The sequence below is a fragment of the Colius striatus genome, chromosome 4 (assembly GCF_028858725.1).
Source record: "Colius striatus isolate bColStr4 chromosome 4, bColStr4.1.hap1, whole genome shotgun sequence".
Classification (NCBI taxonomy): domain Eukaryota; kingdom Metazoa; phylum Chordata; class Aves; order Coliiformes; family Coliidae; genus Colius; species Colius striatus.
Window position 1 is genome coordinate 36,387,102 of NC_084762.1, and position 24,222 is coordinate 36,411,323.

Here is a 24,222-nt window from a genome sequence, read left to right on the forward strand (position 1 = left end):
GAACACCTGATGGCCACCAGCAGCTGATTCTCCATAAAAATTACCACACTTTCACAGAAGGAAATATATACTTAATTTTCCTTCTGCCATAGGGAATCCTATGGTGCTTCTGTTTATTATTTCTTAGTGACTAGCAGTTGGTAGTGGAAGTACCAACACATAAATTCCTGAGTCTATCAGGAGCCTGGTGAAATATGCCCAACACTGAAGGTCCCTGGGTGTGGGAAACAGTGCTATGTTCAGTTCACTGGTGGTTGCTTTTTGATTGTTTTTAGCTTTTTATTTTTCCTATCTGTGGAGAAACATTGCAAATCTGAATGATGAACTCTTTTAATCATGACTGGGTGAGGAATGTTGATCTTAATACAATAAATTTCTCTTGAGAAGCATTTGTCTATTATGAAATGGTCTTATTTCATAGAATCATAGAATGGTAGGGGTTGGAAGGGACCTATGGAGGTCATCTGGTCCAACCCCCTTGCAGAAGCAGGTCCACGTAGATCAGGTCACATAGGAACACGTCCAGGTGGGTCTTGAAGACCTCCAAGGAAGGAGACTCCACAACTCCTCTGGGCAGCCTGTGCCAGGGCTCCCTCACCCTCACAGTGAAATAGTTTTTTCTTATGTTTAAGTGGAACTTTTTGTGTTCCAGCTTCATCTCATTACCCCTTGTCCTGTTGCTAGCTACAAAAGAAGAAAGGGATGCCCCAACCTCCTGATACCCACCCTTTAGATATTTATAAATGTTAATAAGATTCCCCTCTCAATCTCTTCTTCTCTAGACTAAACAGCCCCAGTTCCCACAGTCTTTCAATTTTTGTCTTTAATATTACTGGTTCTCCAGCTATATATGAAAAAGAGATCAGATGTCCAAATTATGTGACTTTTGGATACTTAAATAGCAGCAAGACAATAATTCCTGTCACCTCTCTTTAAGTATTGAACCCAAAACATTCTGTGCTCTTGTTTTTCTCTGCATCTTAACTTTCTCTGACTTGAGCTCTGGTTATTTCTAGGAAGTTTACTTTTGTTTTATAACTCTTTGTGTCAGGATCTGCCCTAAGCTGAAGGTCTTGCCTCCCTCTGGCTTCTCTCAGCAGTAGGTCCTGTGAATAGCAGGTTTTTTTCCCACAAAAGCTGAGTCTTGTGTAATAACTGTTGTACCTGTGCTTATTTGGGTTGGTATGTCAAAAATAGTTGGAAAAATACAGTTTGTAATACAAATGTTTGCTTCACACAGAGGAAGACATGCTTCCTGTAAACTGCAGAGGGAACTGAACATCAGTCCTATCTCTTTAGATCAGTAAATAATAAATTAGTGCATAGAGGTGAGGGACAATAATTTCTTCATTTGGACCTCTTGTGTGTTGCTGTAAACGTGGGCAGAGTGCAAGATACATGATATCTGATTTTTGGTTAGCTCTTCGATATCCAGGAAGAACCAGGGGGTAGGGTGTGTACTTGTAATTAAAACAATAACATCTTGAAAACACAGACAGAGCTCTGGCTTCCCTTTAAAAGATCACTTAATCTTGAAACTGAAGAACTTATTTCCTGCTTGTTCATTGCTTTCCAGATAATGACATTGCTTTCTACAGAGGGCTCATGAGTGTTTTTTCTCCCAGTAGAGTATTATCAGAATATTCTTGTCCTTCTCAACTGAGTAAGGAAAGAAATCTGTGAAGGAACTCAGTTCTTGGGGAAGAGAAGAGATTGCTGTGACTACTAGTTATGCATTACCTTCTAATTAGACAAGAAATACATTGGAAGATGTAGGTTTTCATGGGAAGTATGTTGACCTAGTAGGCAGGAAGAAAGAAGGCTTCATTTTCATAAATAAATTTATAAGAGCAAATGTGTTTTTCTTCATAGAGCTGCAGAGGAATTGGGAACCAATGCTGTATTAAATAGGATAAATTTTAGTTGAATGCAAATGCAGACTCAAGTGGGTTTTTTAATACTCCACTGGAACACTGGATTAATGTTTAATCTTGGTGACTAAATCCATTAATTCATATATTTCTTACTATCTTAGATAAATGAGCTTTTCAGGCAATTTTGTTGCTTCCTCAGGACATGGTTTCCACTTGCCTGAGTACTGCTGCAATTAGATGATGACACAGCATCCCAGTAGCTGTTTTTAAGATATGGCACCTCTGTTGCCAGACAATAAGTTTAGTTTGTTTTAGATTAATGAAAAGGAAGTCTTTTGTTTGAAGGAATCAGATGATACTCTTTGAGGATGTGAAGTATTTAGTATCATACCAGGCAGATTAGAACAGATATTCTAAACTTAGAAGACCTGGAAGATCTTTACTGAAAAAGACAGTTCCTGCAAGTTCCAACAACTTTCTAAAAAGAAAGACTGGAAACCCTGGAATTATAGAATGACAAGTCTGGAAAGGACCAATAAAGATCATCTAACTTTACTTGAAATGGGGTCTGAACTAGCTTCAAAGTTAAATCAGGGTGCTTATGGCCTTGTCCTGTCTAATTTTAGATACCTCCAAGAATGCAGATCCCCAGACTTTTCAGGGCAATCTATTCCAGTGCTACTGTGAGACCAAATGGGCTTTTAATCAATTTTTGTGAACAATGGTAGTAAGCATGATATGAAATACCTACTTGCTTCCATAAAACATATGACTTGTCAGTAACGTTGATATAAATTTTGGCTTAGTCTTATGTGAAAATCATAAGCCAAGAAATTTAAAACCAGAGAAATAGTCTTGACACATTGAGAATAAGCTCTTCTTCATCTTTTTTTACAAGTCAATTACATTCATTTTTGTTCTAATTCCTTTTTCTCTAAAGGAAACAATGGTTTTCAGTCTCATTTTGAAAGAATACAAATAGTGAGTCCAGCAAATGAGGTGTATAAATGTGTGAATTTGACACAAAATTTCAACACACAGTTGGCCTTTTTTACATTTGCAGTTGTCATTGCCAAGGGAGTATGTGACATTCTGCATTGGCTTTGGTGTTACAGCATGCCCCTATGGCAGTATCCCAATGAGCCAGACAGTGTTTCACAGTGAGAAGTGCAGAACTTTTACTTTTTTTTTTAAATGAGTGGTTTCATGATTTTTTCCTTTGTGTTAAAGTAAAGCCTTGAAATAGCATCATCTAAGACAAGTAAATTAAATGCAAGTTAAATACTTTCTTCTATAGCAAAAGTTTTCCGCAGAGAGGAAGATAGAGAGGGATGCTTCAGTGGGAAGATAGACTGGGATGCTTTAGTGGCTAGAGTGCTGACCTGAGTCTTGGAGATTGAGGTCCATTCAGCTTCTTTCTCTGAGACAGACTTTTTGTTTAATTGTTCTTTCCTCACTACTTCTGCTGTTTGAAGGGTATTGGAAACAAAAAGCTGAAAGGTCTGGGAAAGACTGAGGATGTTAGCTGTTGAAAGCTATGTTGATGCTTTCAGGATCAAAACTCTGATTTTTAGTTTCAATGTTCTGATGGAGTTCAGAATGTAGTATAGCGAATTGCCCAAGGTTCACCCCATAGTGTGCATTTTGGGAAAAAGTAATCCAGTAGCCTTGATACAAAGGAAATGTGTCACCTGTCACTCTCTAGATACAGAAGTAACTTTAGATCAGGCTAAAGAAGGAGAGATTACACTGTCTTGGACAAATCTGGCAATTCCAGTGTGTGTAGCTTTGGGTGGTGAGTGGGATCATAGTATCCCACAAATTTTTCAGAATCAATAGTAGGTGCTAAAGTGAAATGCTTCCCTGAGCAGTGCTAAATTCCAACAGACCTTTTAAGTACTGCAATATGTTCAGTCATGTACCAGACCAAGATATACAGCGCTGCTATACCTTGAACTTCAAAACACTAAAGCAAGAATGAAATTGTTTTCTGAAAATGGATCTATGGTTAAAAAGGAAAAAAGATAGAAAGGCTGGGAAGGCTAGTTTTTATGCTTTTGTGCAGGGAAAATTTGGTTCCACTGTATCTCAGTTGCAAAACTGATGTGCCTCCTACAAGAAACCATTTCTCTAGTGAAGCTGGCATGTCATCACCTTTATTGTCTGGAATTCCTGTAATTCCACCTGACACACCTTTTGAGTATGTGTGTTCTTTATTCCTTGGCAAGCAAGGGAGACATGCTTTGTATTAGCCATGCTGATGAGCTGTCTGTAGGATGCTGGAAGAATATGAAATGTAAAGAACAGTTAGGCAACTCATTGTTTTTGACCAGGTTTCCCAAGTGTTGGCTGCATCTGTCATTCATTGTATGATTCTAGAATTTCTATTGCCCAACACATTTGTCATTTAACTGTTACTTTAAAAAAGATAAAACTTGTCACTTCATCAGAATTATTCTTGAGTGTAGTTCAGTTCAGCTACAGTGTCTCTAGAGACTGGCTTTCTCATTTGAAATATTTATATAAAGGCATCATCCGTGCTCTACAGTGAGGTTTTAATCAGATGTGTTTTTCTGGTATAGTAATGAATTAATGCTACAGAGGCAGCAAGAGAGTTAGTTTCCCAGTGTTGACCTTACTGCATAGTGTGAGGCATGCTGCTTTATGTTGTATCATTCAGTCTCTACCATGACTCCATGCATAGTTAAGTGACTTTCTTAGCATTACCCCTTTTTGGCCAGCACATACATAAAGACATTCAGCTGCTTAGGAAGGAGTATCTTATTTGTATTTCAAGAGCATGACAATTCTTTTGAAGCTCAAAAATCTACTTTTTTGTTGCAGTATATCTGTTTTTTGTTTGGTTTGTTTTTTTTTTTTTAATGTAAAGCTATCTGCTTTTGTGCCTGCTTATGCCTTATCTGGTTTGTATTTGGATGAGTGGATGGTGAGGTGGATTAAGAAGTGGCTGAATGACAGAGCCCAGAGGGTGGTGATCAATGGCACAAAATCGAGTTGGAGGGCTGTGGCCAGTGGAGTTCCACAGGGATCGGTTCTGGGGCCAGTCTTGTTCAATATCTTCATCAACAACCTGGATGAGGGGACAGAGTGTACCCTCAGCAAGTTGGCTGATGACACCAAACTGAGAGGACTGGCTGATTCCCCAGAAGGCTGTGCTGCCATTCAGCGGGAGCTCAACTGGCTTGAGAGTTGGGCAGAGAGGAACCTCATGAGGTTCAACAAGGACAAGTGCAGAGTCCTGCATCTGGGAAGGAACAACCCCATGCACCAGTACAGGCTGAGGATTGACCTGCTGAAGAGCAGCATTGCAGAGAGAGACCTGGGAATCCTGTTTGATAATAAACTGAACATGAGCCAGCAATGTGCCCTTGTGGCCAAGAAGGCCAATGGCATCCTGGGATGCATCAAGAAGAGTGTGACCAGCAGGTTGAGGGAGGTTCTTGTCCCCCACTATTCTGCCCTGGTGAGGCCGCATCTGGAGTACTGTGTCCAGTTCTGGGCTCCTCAGCTCAAGAGAGACAGGGAAGTGCAGGGCCACCAAGATGATCAGGGGACTGGAACAGCTTCCTTATGAGGAAAGGCTGCAGGAACTGGGGCTGTTTAGTCTAGGGAAGAAGAGACTGAGAGGGGATCTCATTAATATTTACAAATATCTAAAGGTGGATGTCAGGAGATTGAGGCATCACCTCTTGCTGTTGCATCTAGTGATAGGATCAGGGGTAATGGGATGAAGCTGGAACACAAAAAGTTCCATTTAAACATAAGGAAAAACTATTTCACTGTGAGGGTGAGGGAGCCCTTGCCCAGGCTGCCCAGGGATGTTGCGTAGTGTCTTTCTCTAGAGGTCTTCAAAACCCACCTGGATGAGTTCCTGTGTGACCTACTCCAGGTGATTCTGCTCTGGCAGGGTGGTTGGACTACACGATCTTTTGAGATCCCTTCCAATCCTTAAGTTTCTGTGATTCAGTGATATGGTTTAGTTTAGTGATGGGCCTGGCAATGTTAGGTTAGAGGTTAGCCTTGATGATCTTAAAAATCTTTTCCAACTATAACTATCCTATGAGAATGTTTGGGTTTCTTTTTTTCTCAAAGTCATATTCACTGTCTTTCTTTTCAGTGTTTCCTCTGTTGGGTCCAGTTTTCAAATGTCTGAAGTTCTTGGTCAAATATCTAAATACACTCACAAGCTTTTGCAGACTAAATTAAGTAATTTAGGAAATGAGAATTGCTAAGGGCTCTGAAACTTGAACCTGACCTCCAAAAGTGTCTATTTGGGAGACTTTTGAAGTGTTAAACCACTGTATTTGTGATACTTCTATGGGGAAAGCAAGGAACTCTAATTTAGGAGAAAGAAGTGAGGAGACTTAAATGTAGCTGTGTTCTAGATGGGTAAGGTTAAATTAGATCTTCAATGCTGAACTAAAATAGTAAATACAGGCCTTACTTCGATGACTTCATAGCTACCTGCTGTGGTTTAACAACAGCCAGCAGCTAAGCACCACACAATCTCTCACTCACTCTTCCCTAGTGGGATGGGGAGGATAATCAGAAAGAAAAGTTAAGTTTGTGGATAAGAGCACCTTACTAAGAAGTAAACTACTGTAATAACTGATAAAAACATAAGTAATAATATTTGTAGTTAAAAGTAATATAACAAAAAGAGAGAACTAAAAAAACCAACCCCATAAGTGTTGCACAATGCAATTGCTCACCACCTGCTGACTGATGACCAAGCAGTGACAGGCCCCCCTGACCAGCTCCCTGCCATTTATGTACTAGGCACACAGCCTGGTGGAGTCCACAGGACACCAGCTGTGGCTGTTAAGATACCAGGGCTCTCCCAGAGTCAGAGTGTGTGATATTACTTGGTGGAACTGTTTCCTCTTGCTTTGGTCTTTGTCTCCTCACAGCTGGGAGGATTGAATGTGCTAAATACCAGTTTACGTGGCTTCCTGGTGCAGATAATTTCTTTCCTAAGATTTAGAAGATACCTGGCCCATCTTTTGCTGAAATGTTTGGGAATGAGCATTGTGCTGTTTTGGAGCAAAGCTATCACTGGACAGATGCTCTTGTGACTCACTCAAAACCTTGTAAACAGCAGCGTTCACATCCTGCTGAGTGAACGTGGGGTGAAACTCACAGCTGTTGAAGGAAGTCTGTAGATTCAGTAAACAAGAAAAGATTATGCCATTAAGCACTTGCTATACTGGTGACTGTTTCAGAGATTAACATCTAATGAAAGGGAGTCTGTGCATGCATACGGACATGGTGTAGAGATGCGTTATTTCTGTGTATAGTTTGATACAGAGGTGTGGGTTATAGTTTGCCTGTGGCTGACTGGAGATTCTTTGGATGAAAGATGGTCTACTAATATGATCATAAGTTTATTATTATCCAGCAGAGCAGCTGTTATCCATTTTGTCAACAAATTACAGTGCTTGGTTTATGGCTCCTATTTTGCCTTCTCATGGCTTGTCAAATTGCTTCCAGCAGAGTATCAATGTTCCAAATCTACAATTCCTGCAGAAGGCACTGCAAGTATATAAAATTAATCTTTTCTTATGCAACCATTTTCCTTGACTGTAAAACTTCAATGCTTTTTTTTTTTTATTTTTAGTGTGAGGCATTAAAGTCTACCTGCATTTGTTTTCTAAGGAACTCATAGTTTTTACCAAAAAACTCAATTGAGCATCACTCTGGCTTAGAGAACTTCCCGTGTCAAATGCTACTGCAGTTGTTACACATCAAACTAAGAAAGTACAGCATGGACTGCAGAGCAAACCCATTCATTGAGTGAGTTTTGCTGCTGGGGAGATTTTTTTCTTGATGCAACTGCTGAATTCTGAGTAACTGAGTAGGAATGATTAAGCATAGGTAAATTTCCTAAATATTAATGATTTTGAGACTCATTCCAAAACTTATTGTTAGTGAGGGACTCTCTTCCTTAATAGCTTCTGAAACATTTACATGTCTAGCAGTTAGTTCAATGAACTGCATTTCCCTAAGATCACTAGCATTTCAAATACATTCTTTGAAATTTGACATCTTTTATCAGAAAAAAAGTTTTGTATGTAACTGGTACTCTGCTTCTGCTTCTTGAGTATTTCGAATGCATGCTGAATGTATCCGAATTAATGATTCAATGAGTAAAGAGGAAAAATTACTACTCACTATGCTGAATCACTGCAGTATACCCCTATAGTTGCTTTGTTAGTTCTCATCTTTCTAAATCTCAGGAAAATAAGATTACTGTAAAACATAACCCACAATCAGAACTGCACTAGACAGCTGCAGTTCTGTATTGAGTCCTGGCATGAGTGTCCTGGGGTCACTCCAAGAGCACACTGATACAGGCTGCTAGTGACAGCAGTTTGTACTGGCACCCTTGATGCATACTGATTAGTAGGTCATCTCCTCACAGGTCTATCCAGTTTGGGCACTACTGCAAACAGAACTATGGACTGTTTTTACAAAGTCTTGACACTGACTAGTGGTGCACAAGTAGTAGATTGCTCCTAGAAATTTTCTAATTTTAGTTTCTAAGTACAGACATAAGTTCAAGCTATTTGAAGCTGCTGGGATTGTAACCAGGAACTTCCTGCAGACAGAACACTTCAACCACAAAGGAAAACCACTGAGCTAAATAAGCTTCTCAGCCCATAATATGATTTTTTTTGAGAGACTGTTAAAATTGTTGCTAAATGCTGTTCCAGTCTGGTTTTACAGGCTGGATATAGATCACTTTTGTTACAACATTTGTGGATCATAACCAAATTGAGGTACTACTTTATTCCTCTGGATTTAAAATAAGCTAAGATGGCAGACAGCAAGCAGGCTTAGGGATGGAAGGATGAGGACATTAGAGTCCATGTTAGAAGTGGAAATGCTTACACTTCATGTGAGTAATTCTATTTCTGCTGTAAAATCACTTGACAGGGCACAGGAGATTTTTTTTCTTTGGAGATTTTTCAGCTCAAAGCTTTTCACTGGTTATCACTAAAAACATATATCAGCTATGACTGTTTGAAATTTCTGTACAAAATGAAAATTGAAGCAGCAGTTACTATAATAGTCCCACTGGAAAGTGCTTTTCTACTAGTGTGTTTACCTAACCAAAGAGGATGGTAAAAATACATGGAAACCTCTGAATGTGATAGAAATAACATTAGAATGCTAACTAAGTTCTTGTATAGAAGTATTATTTTTCTAATTACACTATCCACTTTTTCAGGATCTCTGTGGGTGATGCTAAATAACATTCAGTCTTCTGTGAAGTGCTCACAAAAAGGTTTTCCTTACATGTGAATGGGATAATATACATATATAAGTAAATCTATATGTGCAAATGACAATAATAGAATTCCACCCCTCAACTAAGTATGCCTTGTTTAAGTTCATTTCTGTTGATTTACTTAAGTAAGGAGAGGAAAGAGAGCCAAGGAGGAAGTTTTCAGAACTTTACTCACTTAAATAACTTAAGTTAGGGGTTTGATTTTGCAAACAGGTTCCAGTTTTGCAAAGTAGATCCTACAGCTCAGGAAACATCTAAAGTAATGCTGTCTCTGCAACCTTTAGTGCTTTCATATGGTCTGTAATATATTTATGCAACTCTTTCCAGTTGGAACTATGCCTCCGTTAGATGGGCTAGCAAGTGATGGAGGCAGCTGCTCATGTTTATTTTCATCCTTCTCCTGAAACAAATGGACTTTCTCATTCTCAATATGCTGTTTCCCAGTCTGTGGTCCATTTGTCTACTGAAAGCCCAAACTACTCTCAAACTGATAAAAACCTGAATTGCATTCATTAACTTTTACATGGCTGTTACAGTTAAGAGTTGTGCTCAAAACAAAACACAGATGCTGAATAAGACAAAATGTGTTGTTCATACTGTTGACAAGGCTGGATCAATCTCCCTGAACATCAGCTCATTTTGACATGCACCAAGTAGATATTCCACACCATTAAATAAGAGTTCTTATTGTGGGCAGTCTTGTGTGCTTGATCTAAATGATAGCTGTGAGTTTGAATTCATCAAGCTAAATCGTGTAGGTGAGGAAGTGTCTCTTCATGTCCTTGAATTTCCAGCTGACTTTTGCTTTTAGATCCTTGTACCACTTGGTCTCCTACTTGGTTAATGAGATGAATATTGGGTAGATGGTGTTTAAACAAGCTTTATTCAAATTTCTTGGACATTAGGAATTCCAATATTATTTCAAAACCCAAAGAACTCCATTATTTTCCCTCCTGGTATGTTTAAAACGTTTTGCTGCATTTATTGGTCTCTGCTAATATTGTATACAAAGCACATCATAGAATCACAGAATGGTAGGGTTGGAAGGGACCTTTAGAGGTCATCTAGTCCAACTCCGCTGCAGAAGCAGGGTCACATAGGAATATGTCCAGGCGGGTCTTGAAGACCTCCAAGGAAGGAGACTCCACAACCCCTCCATCACCCTCGCAGTGAAATAGTTTTTTCTTATATTTAGGTGGAACTTTTTGTGTTCCAGCTTCATCCCATTACCCCTTGTCCTGTTGCTAGCTACAATAGAAAAAGGGATGTCCCAACCTCTTAACATCCACCATTTAGATATTTGTAAATGTTAATAAGATCTCCCCTCAGTCTATGTGCGCATACATTCATGAGTTTGTGTGATTGCACAGTACTTGCCTACTGGATTCTATTATTTAGAAACTCCTCAGTTGAATTGAGAAGTAGGAGGCAGCTGCAAACACCTTTGCTCACCTTCATCACCTACAAATTCCACTTTAACAGATAGAAAATAGTTGTGTCTAATAGAATATAAGTACATCTCTGCCTTCATAAAGTACTTTTTGATACTGCCATTATGACAGATAGGTAAGGTATTTGTTTTAAAAAAACTTTAAAATTGGTTAATATAAGGTATTTTTAACCTGCCCACTGGAAGATGTGTTTCCCTTCCAAGTTTCTCTTATTTATCTTTTGTTTCTGAATTCAATATGTATGGAATTATTTAAATATCATTTGATGTTAGGTATTTTGTAGCATACCTATACAATATTTCTTGCTCTGAATATGTATAAATGTGAATTTTAAGAAAAAAAACCCCATACATTCCTTGTGCTCTTACTGTATTGTAGAATGGAAATTGAACCATTCGATCTTGTTTAGGGTCGAGGTAGGTTTGGGGCCATTTTTACAGAATATCAGAGGGGAGCTATCCCAGCTAAGAGGGAATAAGAATGCATCTAAGATAAATATGCCATCTTAAGGAAGCCATAATGGCACAGAAACTGGTAAAAGGTTCATTATCATAGAATCAAGGAATGATAGGGGTTTTAAGGGAAGTCTAGAGATCATCTATTTCAACCCCACTGCTAAATCAGGTTTATCTCAATCAGGTGACACAGGAATGTGTCCAGATATTTTTTTTTAAACCTCCAAAGAACTGGATTCCACACCCTCCCTGGGAAGCCTGTCCCAGGGCTCCTTCACCCTCAGAGTAAAGAAGCTTTTTCTTATGTTTAAGTGGAGCATTCTGTGTTCCAGTTTATGTCTGTTACCCCTTGTCCTGTCACTTGAGACATCTTTTAAATACCTGTGAGATGAGATTCCCCCTTGGTCTTCTCTTTTTTAGGCTGAACAGCCCCAGGTCCTGCAGCCTTTCCTCATAGGAAAGGTGCTGTAATATGAATACATATGAATAAAGAATTATGCTGTAATAATCTACACATTTATAAGGAACAATGAATGGCTGCTAATGTTTTAGTGTAACTTAAGTCTAGATAGATCAACTATTTTTTTCTGTTCTATAATTTTCCACATTTCTTGATTTGTATGTGGAGGAAGATTGTGTATCTGCTTCCTGAGACCAGTGTAGGTTAGGTGATAGCACAGAAATGTTAATGTCTTGTATTTGTAGATGAACTTTACAAAACTATGTTTTCTTCTTTCAAGACTTGAGAGAAAAATGTATACTTCCAGTTCAAAATTTCTACATGTGTATGGAGTTGCACACAGAACTAAATAAGTTAGAATATGTTATCTTTGTACAGCGATATTGTGTCCGGGACCATTGCGATAAAAATTCTTTCGGCCTGCTCAAGCCTAGCAAGCCAAGCCTGTGAATTTCTAGTGAAATCATTCCTCCTCTGTGGCACAACAGCATTGTGAAAGGGCTGTTTTATTTCAGCAGTATAATGAATTACTTCTGCATTGGAGGAGTTGCCCTGTTTTTTTTCCTACTCTCCTTCCATTCCCCCTTTCATTCTATTTATCTTTTTTATTGTTAAATCATCTTTGATTATTTACTTGTTGCACAGTGTTTGCTGGGTTGTGTATTTTCTTAAATAATCTTACTGCAATGTTAGTAATATAATTAACTTTTATACAGTATTCAAGGTGTAATATCAATAGAAAGCAGGATAAAAGCCTTTTTAATTTGTATTTGTTTGTTTTCAAGATCCTGTGCAATTCCTTGAAAAGCAAGATTGTTGTTTTTAATTACCATTTTGCGAATACTTTATTCACCTGCCTTCAAAATGAGACTGAATTTGTTAGAAAATTTTCACTTTCTGTAGTCCTCAATTTCTGACTGACCATTTGATTTTTTCAATTCCAGTTAGCTTTGATATACACTAGGTAGGCATACATGATAGGACAAAAGATCTCTAGCAATATAAAAGGCTGGAGAGTCAGGGATGCAACTGAAGACCCCAGAAAAAAGAAAGACTTGGTGGTGCAGATGTAGAGCTGACAACAGAAAAATCTCATAGTTCTGCCTTTTTAAGATAAAGGTTCCTAAATTGATGGTGTTGAAGAGCTGAGTGTCATTCAGCTCTGAAGGTTTGCTACCTCTTAGAGCAAGGAATGCCTTTTCAGGGTAAAAGGAGCTGCAGGGCTGTCACCAGGGCAGAGCAGCCTCTGATCCTAGTGAGAATAACTTTGGAAAGTTTAGGAAAGTTGGTAGTGGGCAGAAGCTACAAGCTGAATTGTGAGCTGCACTGTTGGGGCATCTGGAGTCAACTGGTGGATGAGTAGCTGATCGTGTACAATTTTGAGAGTTGTTAAGACAGCAGTACATTTTTTTCAGGGACACAAGTTACTGAGCTCTACACACAGGAGGGGCAAGGACACATAGCATAAATGGGTGATTTATTCAGTCATTGTGTCTTTCAAAACAGAGAAGCATCAGAAATAATATCTGATACAAAGAGGTAACAATGGAGAGGTATGCAGTGCCTCTTTTCCTTCTGCCCTGTACAGACTTTAAATTCACAAGGCAGTATATTTCTGACACTGATTCCTGTCTCTTTACAGGTCAACAGGGTATTTTTCTGGAGTGATGGTAGGCTACAGGCTATACTCATGATTTTCTGTCTGCAATTATCTGCCTTTTAAAATTGTACAAAACAATAGGTCACCACTTTATCTTTACCTTACAAAGGGACAGTGAATGTTTGAAAGCCACTAGATTTGAATAAAAGCCATTTGGAGTAAGTAATTAGCATGGCTGATACCAGGAGTCAGCTGCAGGTTTTGAGCTCTTTGTATTCCCTAGTGTATTTCTGCAAACTACCAGAAAGACAGAGGTAAAAGGTGAGAAATTGTTTCCCTAGAATGTAACAGAACAGCAAAGTGTTCCAATATAGCTGGCAGGTTTGCTTTTCTAACATTATTTTAAGCTAAAGAAAGCAGTATTTCATCTTTGGATCAAGTTTTATACATATTCTTACAGTTGTGAGGGTTGTCAAAGTAATTGACATACTGCCAAAACTGCAGTGAGGATACAAATAGATTCATGTGGAGGTTGGAGTAGATCTCATGGTAATTTAGTGGCAGTTGGGATGTGCGTAGGAAGGATATTTAGTCCCTTGTACTGAGGTAAAAGCAGTCCATTGGTAATGTAGATCTGGAGGAATATAGATGTTGCCTTTCTGAATAGCGCCAGTAATTTATCTAACCTTGTATTTAGTTTAGGTCAATGGTCACAACTTAGAAGATGTTGCAACCATTTTTTAATTTGAGCTCTTACAGTTGGCTTGGAATAACTTCTGTTTACATATGCATGTGATGGTTATGTTTTGGCCTTTTAACATGGGTAAAGGTATGGGCCCTGTGATTAACTGCTGGTACAGAAGCTTTGTGAGACCGTGACGAAAGTATTCATAGACCTTGCTCTAGGTACCTAGCAAGGATGTCATGCAGCACACTGGCCTTCAGAAGCCAGGATTTCTTGTATGTCAGCAAATAGCTGGGTGACCTTTCTGGGTGGTGTGACTGTTCTCTGTTCTTCTCCCTGCTCATCCTTGTGCTGCAATGTAACTGTCCAGTGCCCTGCAGCGTTCTCTGTGATCTATGATCCAGACTGCTCCAGATCAAGGACATGGCCAGGAGCACATGGCAGCTCTTATTACGGCTTCTTGCCGAAAGAAAAATGAGGCTTCAAGGTGTGAGAGCAGTGAACCCCACACTCAGGTCTTGTTTTGTTACACACTTACCCAGTTACAGTGTGGATCTTTCCTGAAAGTTCAAAAGTGTTTCTACTTGATGGAGCTGTTTTGTGTTAATTTATATTGTCCAAAGTTGCTTCCGTTTAGGGAGTTAGTAAAGACTACCAAAGGTGTTAAATATGACCATATGTTTCAACAAATCGTTGATTCTTCTAATACCAAAAAAATTGATACTTCTCATGACACTATCTAGTCGTACCAGGTCTTTTGCTCTCCTGAAATCAGAAAGCAAACTCTTAGCTCAAGAGATGTGTGTGATTGCTTTCTAACAATGTATCTTAAATTGTGCACTGAGGTGGTTTTTTTTTTTTTATTTTGAGAAGCTTCATCTTATATTTCCCAAGATGTCCCTGCTGGACAAATGTCCCTTCCAAGTAGAAGTCATGACATCTTGTGATGTGCCAGTGCGGAGCAGGCGGAGAACTGGTTCAGTGTTTTGGGTTTCTTACCAGTGGAGAATGGCAGAGGAACTGCAGGCAAGAATAGAGGAAGACTTTGAGCCCAGTAAAATACAGCCAAGAATGGAAGAGGGTGTGAATGACCTGATAAAAATGAAAGGAGAATCTTACTGTGACTATTTTTGGAGATGAACAATATATGTTTTGCTGTTCCTGTTGCTATATAGTTTTAGATAGATCCAGTCTGCATTACCAGGCTTTTTAGAAAAAAAACAAAACAAAACTGCAATGTACTGGGAAAGAAATAGTGTTTTATTTAGGAAAAGCCTTCCAGTGATCTGTTACTACTGTGATGTAATCAGTCACTGGTGTTACTGATGTAATGTATGTGCCAGTTATGTTTATAGGCTTGATGTGCACAAATGGTTTATTTCCTTATTTCTTGCTTTGGCATCAATATGAGCTGCAAGCTTTAAGTGCCTGAAAAAGTAAAAATAAGAAAATAAGAATGATAATATTTTCCTTGGGTATCTCAGTTACCAGGAACACCATCTAGGTTTGTTTTTTCATGTGGTTCTTTTTCAAAGTTTAGTTACTGTGATCCACTCAGGATATTCCAGTATCCATGTCTGCAAGAATGTTTGGATATCTTACGGATCTTTTTTCTGGTTTATTTTTTTTATAGGAGTAGGGACTAGGGGTAGAAAGTACTACTGTTTTAATAGTTGAACTAAGACAGTGATTTCAATTTTCCTTATTTTGGGTCCTCCTCCTTTCAGATGAGGTGAAAGCACCCTAATAGATAATTTAAGTCTGCAAGTTGGTTTGCTTTCCTTATTGCCTGTTATGAGCTTCTCAGAAATTGCCTATGATCTTAAAGGGGTTGTTAGGTGATTGAGAACCACTGAAGTTTCAAAATTCGTTTCAGGGGGAATCGATTGAAAGCAGTTGTAAGATTGTGCCAGAAGATGGTGCAGTTAGTAAAAATATACTGTGGAGACCTCAGCACGAGTGAGCAAATTGGGGGCTTTGTGACTTCTAACAAGGTCTTTGGCTTGTGAGACAAATTAACTGGTTGGTTAGGTTTAACATTTTCTTCTCTTACAGTAAATGTTGCACCTGATTATCTCAACTATAGAATTTAGAGGAAACTGTAACTGCTGTAGTACTCAGAAAAATTACTTTGGAAGTAAATTTGCAATTATTCTGCTGGATAGTTGAATATGCTTTTAGGTTAAATCCTCTCTACCCTGTGTAGTGCAGACTAATACTATGAAAAATTTAGTCTTTCATGTTTGGATAACACATTTTGGAGCTTTCTAAGGTCATCAGCAGCTGACTGTTTTGAGACAACAGCACACTGCAACTTCCTTGTCTTTTGAACTGGAAGTTCCCATACTCCAAGGACTAGCAGGCTGTGGCTAACTTGAGTGTTTTCTGAGAAATGCTATGTTCTTAGGAGATACTGTGAAAAATTGCTGTAAAAACTTCTTCAGCATGGCTAAATTGATCAGCTACAGGTTTTTTAATGCAGCTTCTAGAGGTTATGCTTGGAAATATTTGGTATGAAGGATCAGTTCCTGTAATATATTTAAAAAATATTAGATGGCACTATGAAGAGCTAAAACTGTAAATATTTCAGAATTTGAGCTTGTCACTGATAGTGATGATGAACATCATGAAACTGAATTCATTGGGAGGATTTTCTTTAACGTTTGAAGTTGACAGAAGTGAAGGTAGAACATATACTTCTGAGTTTGCATAAAACTTAAAGTAAGGTTTTCAGGTATGAATTGACCGTTTATTCCAATGGATATGTACTCAAATTAATGACTTAGTGATAACACAATGAAAAATTTCACAGCATTTAAGAAATTAAAGGAAGTTTTTTATGATGACCTACATCAGTACTTTAGGCTGTGAAGCATGCTACTGGCCATGGAGCAATCAAAGTAAAACCCATTTTTCAGTTCTTGAGCACAATTTAAAAATTATAAAAATGAGATCAATAGCTGTCTCTCCTCTGTGGTTTTGTTTGTCTGAATAACCTTGTGGATAGTGTTGACTCTATGTTGTGAGAGAGCTGCAGATAAGGCAAGAGAAGCAATTTGGAATAGAAGGGAATAATAGGAGGGTAAAGTGAGGGGAATTTTTCTAAGTTTGGCTAAAAGAACATGTGCAGCTGTCCTGATGGGATTGCTCATTTTATTCAACACTAAGGGCAGTATTTTCAAAGGCAATTAGAATAGTTGCATATGTCAAACTAATGTTTTGCCTTTCTAGAGGAGTTAGAATATTTTAAGATGCTGCTAATAGAACATCTAAAAATTAAGTAGCTCAGTATCACTAGTAGAATTTGGTGAATTACGCCAAGATTGAGGACCAAGGTGATTTTGATTGTTTTGACACCAAGTGGATAGGAATAAAGTACTTCTAAAACTACTGATCCATGTTTTATTTTTTAGAAAGTTGAGCTACTTTAGAAAAATCACGCTGCTTTTTGACCCACTCACTCTGCCAGAGAGGTTCAAAACAGAAAGCTTTTCTTGCTTCCTCTGAATGGCATTGTCTTACATATCTCTATAGTTAAAAAGCCGTGTTTACAGTCCAAGCAGTGCACCAAGTTCTGCTGACATTTTATGTTTGTGAGCTAATCTTGCTTCCCGATGTCTGGCCTCCGCTGCTCATTGACAGTACTGCCTGCACCCCAAGCCTCTCAGCAAATCAAGCCACCCAAGATTTTCCTGGCAATCGTTTGCAAGCTGCTAAGTAAAAGCTTGCCATCTATATGCTGACACCGTGAATTGTGGTATGTGATACTTAAAATGACAGATGAATTGCCTATTTCCCTGTGAGGTGTTAGCTTCTCTCATCTTGAGGGGCTGTAAACTTTATATTTCACTGTATGAGGCATTTGCTTGGTGTTTTGAGACTTTGGATTAACTTTCAGGTGCTCTATTTGTCTTACAACTCAGTGATTTTTGAGAATTTAAGGACTATTTAACAAAAAACATGTTATTTCTTTGCTAATATTGCTTCTGTGTGCTCAGAAGGTGGCAAGAGACCAGGAGTTCACAATCTTCTGTCTTCTCAGCTCTCCACAAGAAATAGATGTGCTGTTAATATCACGCAGCTCCTTTAATTAGCTAATTATCAGTGGAATGAGAACGCTAAGAATTCAGGAGTGGAAAAAATAATAGAATTGGCAGGCCTTAACCGTCCATAGGTTACTACAGTGATCTTTTAGTCTCATTCCTTTATGATCTAATAGCCTCAGTGGTACTGCCATATTTATAATTCTGTTCCTATCAATGAAGCTGCACAACCTAACAGATCTATCCCAGGTAAGCAATTTTCACTCTGCAAAACATAGATACTTTGCCTACTCAATGGCCCATGTCAGCTATTAAGTACTGACAATGGTCTTTGAAGAGCCTCTTAGCAAACAGCTCATTTCAGTTAGCTTGCATAGTGCAACTGTAATATCATAGGGTAAGGGTTTTTTTCTTTTTGATTGGAGTTCTTGATTATTTTTGTTTTTAAAAATGCTTTTCAGTATTCAGTCTGAATTCAAGCAATAGTGGTATCTTTATGCAAGTGTATTGGGTCAGAAATATGTCCTTACTCAACATTGCTTTTTAAGAAATTGGTGCACAAAATGTGACTTGCCATTAGCCATTCATCCTTCTACTTCCAAATGCATTTATTGATATTGCAGTATGTTTTCCCGGTTCTGAAAATCTTCAAAGTTGCATTGTTTCAGGGTTCATCAGTTTGTTGGGATTTCTTAGCTCTTTTTTTCCTTTATTCTCTAAAGAGAGAAACAGTAAAATATACAATTTGCTTTTACGAAGTTAATTCTTTGACTTTTCCCAGAGTTTACTTACATGATTAATTGTTCAGACTAGAAGATAGGACTCTTCAGAAAGCCTTTTTTATTTGAATTAATTTATCTAAATTCATTAGGGGTGAGGAGAGGAAAACACATTGGTTTTAGCTTACAAAATGATTTGTATATTTTAAAAGAAACCCCAGACTTTCTAAGAGAAGAGAGACAAAGAAAGGAAACTCTGGTACTAGTACCATGTATAGTTTTGCAAAAAAACTGGACAAATTTTTAATTAACTTTAAAGTGCTCAGTTGTTTCCACAAATACTTGTAAAGTAGCTTGACTAGTTTGTAGCAACAAAAAATAGTACATCTTGTTTGGTTTTAGCAGCAATTAAAATGAGCTTCCTGACAATAATAAGATTAATTCAATTTATGCATATACTTCTGTAGTAGTGCTTCTGCAGGCTCAGCCTCTGGACCTCTGCATGACCCTTTGTGCAATGTCATTCACTGTTAGGAGAAGTAGTGTCTTCAGGAACCTCATTGCCAGGGAAAGCCATCTGAGTTTGTCTTACTAGGGAAGTGCACTTGATGTCATCTTTGTAGTTGAAAGATTGGACTGTCCAGTCCAGGATACCCTGTTCTCAGAGACTCGGATGAGCTATCTCTGTGGGAATGTTCACTGCACACCTCAGGGAGATGCTGGATGGTGGCCAGAGACTGACAGAGGAGTCAGGGGAGAAGCTGCTTAGGACCCAGATCTCTGTCTGGATTTCTACAAATAGTACTTACCACAGATGATAGGATCTGCTGATCCTGGTTAGAGGGACAGATAGTCCTGGGAAAGCCAGTGCAGACAAACCTGTTTGTGTTTGCTGTGCTGTCTTCCAACCCTAGATGCTGTCTGAACCTTGGGTAACAACTGCCATTTGTTGAATATTTCCTTTAGTCTGAGAATCCACGGACAGCAAAATCTCTCAAAGAACATAGTGACCTGTATGACAGTAGTGATAAATAAAGGATCAAAAATTAATTCAGACTCACTTCAGGGCCTAGAGGCATACAAAAATCTTTATCTTATGCTGTGTGGACCCTTTGCTTTCTCTTTCCGTATTTCACTGTGTATGCCCTTCTGCAGCAAGTGTTGAGCAGAAGGGCTGGGCTGGCATAGGCTGAGTTTCAACAACTGGCTCTTCTGCAACACAAAAGGAGGAGGAATCCATCTTATTTAACAGCCTCTAGACTGTCTCTTTTGTGGTGGTGACAAAATAGGGTTCATCTGTAGAACCCCATCTACCTCTGGTTTGGTTATTCTCTGAAGCTAATCTCGCTTTCTATTTCTGCTGCCATGAACACTGTGACAGCTGTGCACTACTGAGGAAAGCTACAGTGGTTTAATCTGTATCTATAAGCTAGTGTGAAGCGAGCCTCTTATGTGTTTGCATGTGGCAATGTTAGAGTGGATCTAAATACAGATGGCTTTGCTGACTGTAGAGTTTTTGACTGGGATGGGGAAAAATGAGGGAAAATCTTGTGAGGAGGGAAATTCCTTTTCCTTCTGTCTCTTTTTTTCTGTCTCCTTGCTTAGTGGATTTGAGAGAAAACTTATAGCTTTCAGGTCTGTATACTTTGCAAGAATTATTGCATTCCATATAGCAGGTTGTTTCCTGTAAGTAAAAATTAAAGGATGAATTTTGGGTCAGTTTAGAGTAAATAGATTCATTTTTTTCTTCAAGATTTTAATTTTGACAACATTAAAGCAAGTGTTGTTTGTAGACTTGTGCATTTTAACAGAACTTTTGATTTTTTTATACCCAAATAGTTATCATCCGCAATTGTCTTCCTTATCAGCATCCCAAGATGGTCCTCCTACTCCAGATAAAACCCAGGAGGAAATCAGAGTGCCAGAAGTGTCTTTAGTGGTCAAGCCACATTTCTTAATCATGTCAGAAAGGCAAGTTTTGTTTTTCAAGGAGTAGCTTAGAGAAAAAAAGGAGCAGTACTTGGGGGGAGAAAAAAAGTAGGGACCGTTTTGGAATGAAAGGTACCTCTCACCTCTATTGGTTCTTTTCTTCAGCCTTCAGGAATGCAAGGGTTAATCCTGTCCCAGAGTTAGTTAGAATATAGAACCCTTATTTCTGTTGGGGCTTTCTTGCCTTCCTCTTGGTATCACTTATACTGTATAACTTATTTCTGAGTTGTGTGAAATAATTACTTTTAATAAGTATGTTGAATTAACCATACAATACACATTGTTTTAGGTAGAAATAATCTAGCTTTAGGACAGACTATGTGATCTCTGGAAATTTTTCTGACACTTTGATTCTGGCATGATGAGACAGTAGAAAGTTTTTGTTTGCTCAGTTTGGTTGGTAGGTTTTTCTACCAGTTGAGACTGTTGAAAATATTCTAACCATTTGGAAAATATGAAAGCTGTTTTTCGACAATAGTTACTTCTGCCCCAGACTTCCTTGCTTCTGCTACTTTGCCTTTAAGTGAAAGATGAAAGATTTCTGCTATCTGCTATAACTGACTGAGGGACAATGGGCAGAAAAAAGTAAAAATCCAGTGAGAAAGACAAAGGTGAAAGTAATGAGGGCAATGTTTATCTATAAAGATCTCAAAGATGTGTAAATTTCTTATATGCAATACTGATGCGTTTATAGCAATATATACATAAAGGTGCCACATTTTGCCCCCTTCTGACTACAGTAAGGTAGGAGCTTTTATAACTGGGTCATTTGTTAGTAATTACAGCAGTTTTGTCAGACTAACTGTTATATTGAGAGGGGAAGAAGAAACAGTAAGAGCACAAAAGATGTTTTAACAACGAATTGAGTAACAGAAAAACTGAAATCCTCCAGCTTTTTTACTCAGGTTGAGCAATTGGATCAGAGAAGTCAATGGCACCTTGTACAGACAACAAAGTACAGAAGCATCACTATCTCTGGAGCTCAGCTGGTAAGTAACATGATGGTGCATTTCTTCCTGCCAGTAGTGTCTCCTTGTCAGCAGAATTGTCATCGTTAATCCTCTTCTTTCAGGTTTCAAAACAACTGTGGGAGTAGCTGATTGGCCTTGTGATGGTGATACAATACAGCTCAATTGAAGTTTTCTGATGTCAAAGACTCTGCATATTGTGATGGCTCTGAAAGTAAGATTGTACAAGTGCATTCTGTGACATGTTAGCACTTTTGAACTTTACATCAGATTTTGTCCTGTTTGCTTATAAAGTGTATCCACCATAGCTTTAATTGGTGGCTGGAAGACTCTCTTGTTTATGCTGTGAACAGTAATGTGGTGGCATAAATAGCAATGACTGGTTCTAGGATGTTAAGAAAACTGAAATTAGCCCACAAATATTTATATCAATTTTATTTATCTTATCTACATAAATATCTTGTATATCTTAAAGAACTAGATATTTAAATCTGAAGTGAATGTTTCATGCAAACAAACTCACTCAAATATCTTCTTGTGCTTCTTGCTTCCAGTTTGGCTAGAAATGTAAACAATCTTTTGCTTCTGTAACTTATATAACTTCTAAAATTTTAGAAGGCCAGTACAATTATGGGTTTTTATTTTTCCTTCCTTTTATTGTTATTGTTTTTGTCTTATGGTGAGATTTCTGTTTAGTTTTTTTGTTGAGTCTTCAGTGCTGAAAAACCTACTGAAATACAGCTTAAATCTGTCTGGGACTGTTTCTGTTACAGATGATACTCACTTCCACTGTTTTTGTTTGTTTGTTTGTGTTTTTGTTGTTAGATTGTTTTTTAAGTCTTAGAGGACTTCATTTTATTTCTTTCCCTCTCAGTAGGTTTTAATTATTTATAAGCAATTTTAATATTTAAAATCTGGAATCCCTGCTAGATATTGCTTGAGGATCTTGAAGCTAGTATGGAAAAAAAGTTACTTCATGATGGTGAAGATGAAGGCTTTGGGGTCTTTTGCTTCCTGTCTAGAACTGTTTGAGGAAAAACACCCTTTTTTGAAGGATTCTGAACTTGTATTGTAGTTGCACTTGGAGGATTCTTTGGTACTGTTGTAAAAATGAGCCAGGTGATGCCTAGAGTACATTCAAGGGTTTAACTGTGTAATATTTTAATCTACACTGAAAACAAGAAACAGAAGAAATGTTAGAGTATTAGGTTTATAATGAGGAACAGAATGTGTTAAGTTTTAATGAATTATCTGGAACAGAGCCAAAGAAGTAAGAATTGATCACTGTAGCAGAAAATAAGAGCGATGCCACCTTATATTTGATCCTAAAGAGGGATGGCAGGATGTTGTTTTAATATTATTAGAAAGTGACACAATGGAGTCCGTGTTGGAAGATGGAGTAGTGTTTGAGGAGTTAAATGCTGGTCTTAAAGATAGTTATTTTAGAAAAGATGAGCATCTATGATCAAATGTGATAAAGGATATATCTGGAGTAATATTTGCAAAATAAAATCATGAAGAAAGTACTGGTCTTGGCTACTTTGTGCTTACTATATGTCATTAAGCATATCTTTAAGACATATTTCCTGTCTGTTTCTGTGGTTGTGCAAACTTTGTAACAATTAACTAGTAGTCACTGTTATTTGAAAAAGGAGGGAGAGGGGAAAGAAGCTATGGACTTGGAATCAATAAAACACTTGTCTAATCAGCAATACAGGTATCATAACTTTTCTGAGAAGACCTGATTTTTGCGGCAAAGCTTGTTTATGTCACAGATTGCTCTATCTCACATCAACGGTCAAGAGAAAGAAGTTAGTGAACTTCAAGAATAAGAGAGCAGATATATCTTGTCTAACTATTTTTCCATGATATCCCTCAAATGTGACACTTGCTTCCTATGTAAGTTAAAGTAAGCAAAACTGCAAGGGTGCAAAGTGTCTCTCTTGACAAGGAGATTAAGGGAGGTGATATACTGACAGGTAACGAAATGTTAGTTTTGCCTGCAGTATGCTTGCTAATTATTTGAACATGCTGACTTTTTTTTAAATTTCTTGACATTGATCTAATATCTGCTAATCTGCGTGTGACATCTACCAGAGTTCTGCCTGTCTCTTCTTGTAGTTAGACATTGTTCTGTCTGTGCTTGAGAAATGTCTTTTTCCATGTGCCCCATGAAAGCTTGAAAGGGAAATGTGTGATGACAAAAGACTGAACTTAATAACTCATAAACAGGATATGTAGATACAAATGGGTGCTTTTATACTGCCTTTGAATTTGTGCTTTGATTTAGAAATATGTTACCTCTTAAACTAATTTGTGTGGGTTTTTTTAGGGGAGTTTGGTATGATGTTTGTTTTTTGGTTGGATTTTTGTTCGTTTGCTTAATAAATGCAATACAAATGAGTACTTGGTGTCCTTGCAATTCTGGAAGCTTTTAAGAAACTTCTGCATAGATTTTAGACCTTACCTGTAACCACGTAGGTGGCTTTTGTTCTCTGATGGACATGTCTGATGAGGGGTCTGACAGCACCATCATAATGATTTCTTGATTTGTCATGTCTTAGACCAGTTCTTAGGTCCTCCATCGTCACTTAAGGGACCTGAAGCTGCCCTTAGGCAGCTTCTGGAAGGAGTTTACTCTGAAGCCAGCTGGAAACCTTAAATGG

The 24,222-nt window shown here is 38.1% G+C and overlaps 1 protein-coding gene across 1 annotated transcript in view; it reads left to right on the forward strand.

Annotated features, from left to right (window-relative positions):
• FBXO15 (F-box protein 15) overlaps window positions 1–21,963 on the forward strand; it is a 93,101-nt gene extending 71,138 nt beyond the window's left edge. The window contains exons 8-9 of the mRNA XM_061995541.1: window positions 21,494–21,577; window positions 21,661–21,963. Of these exons, the coding sequence (XP_061851525.1) occupies window positions 21,494–21,577; window positions 21,661–21,684 (108 nt within the window). The 3' untranslated portion in view covers window positions 21,685–21,963. The remainder of the gene's footprint in view (window positions 1–21,493; window positions 21,578–21,660) is intronic.
• Window positions 21,964–24,222: the final 2,259 nt, after the last annotated feature.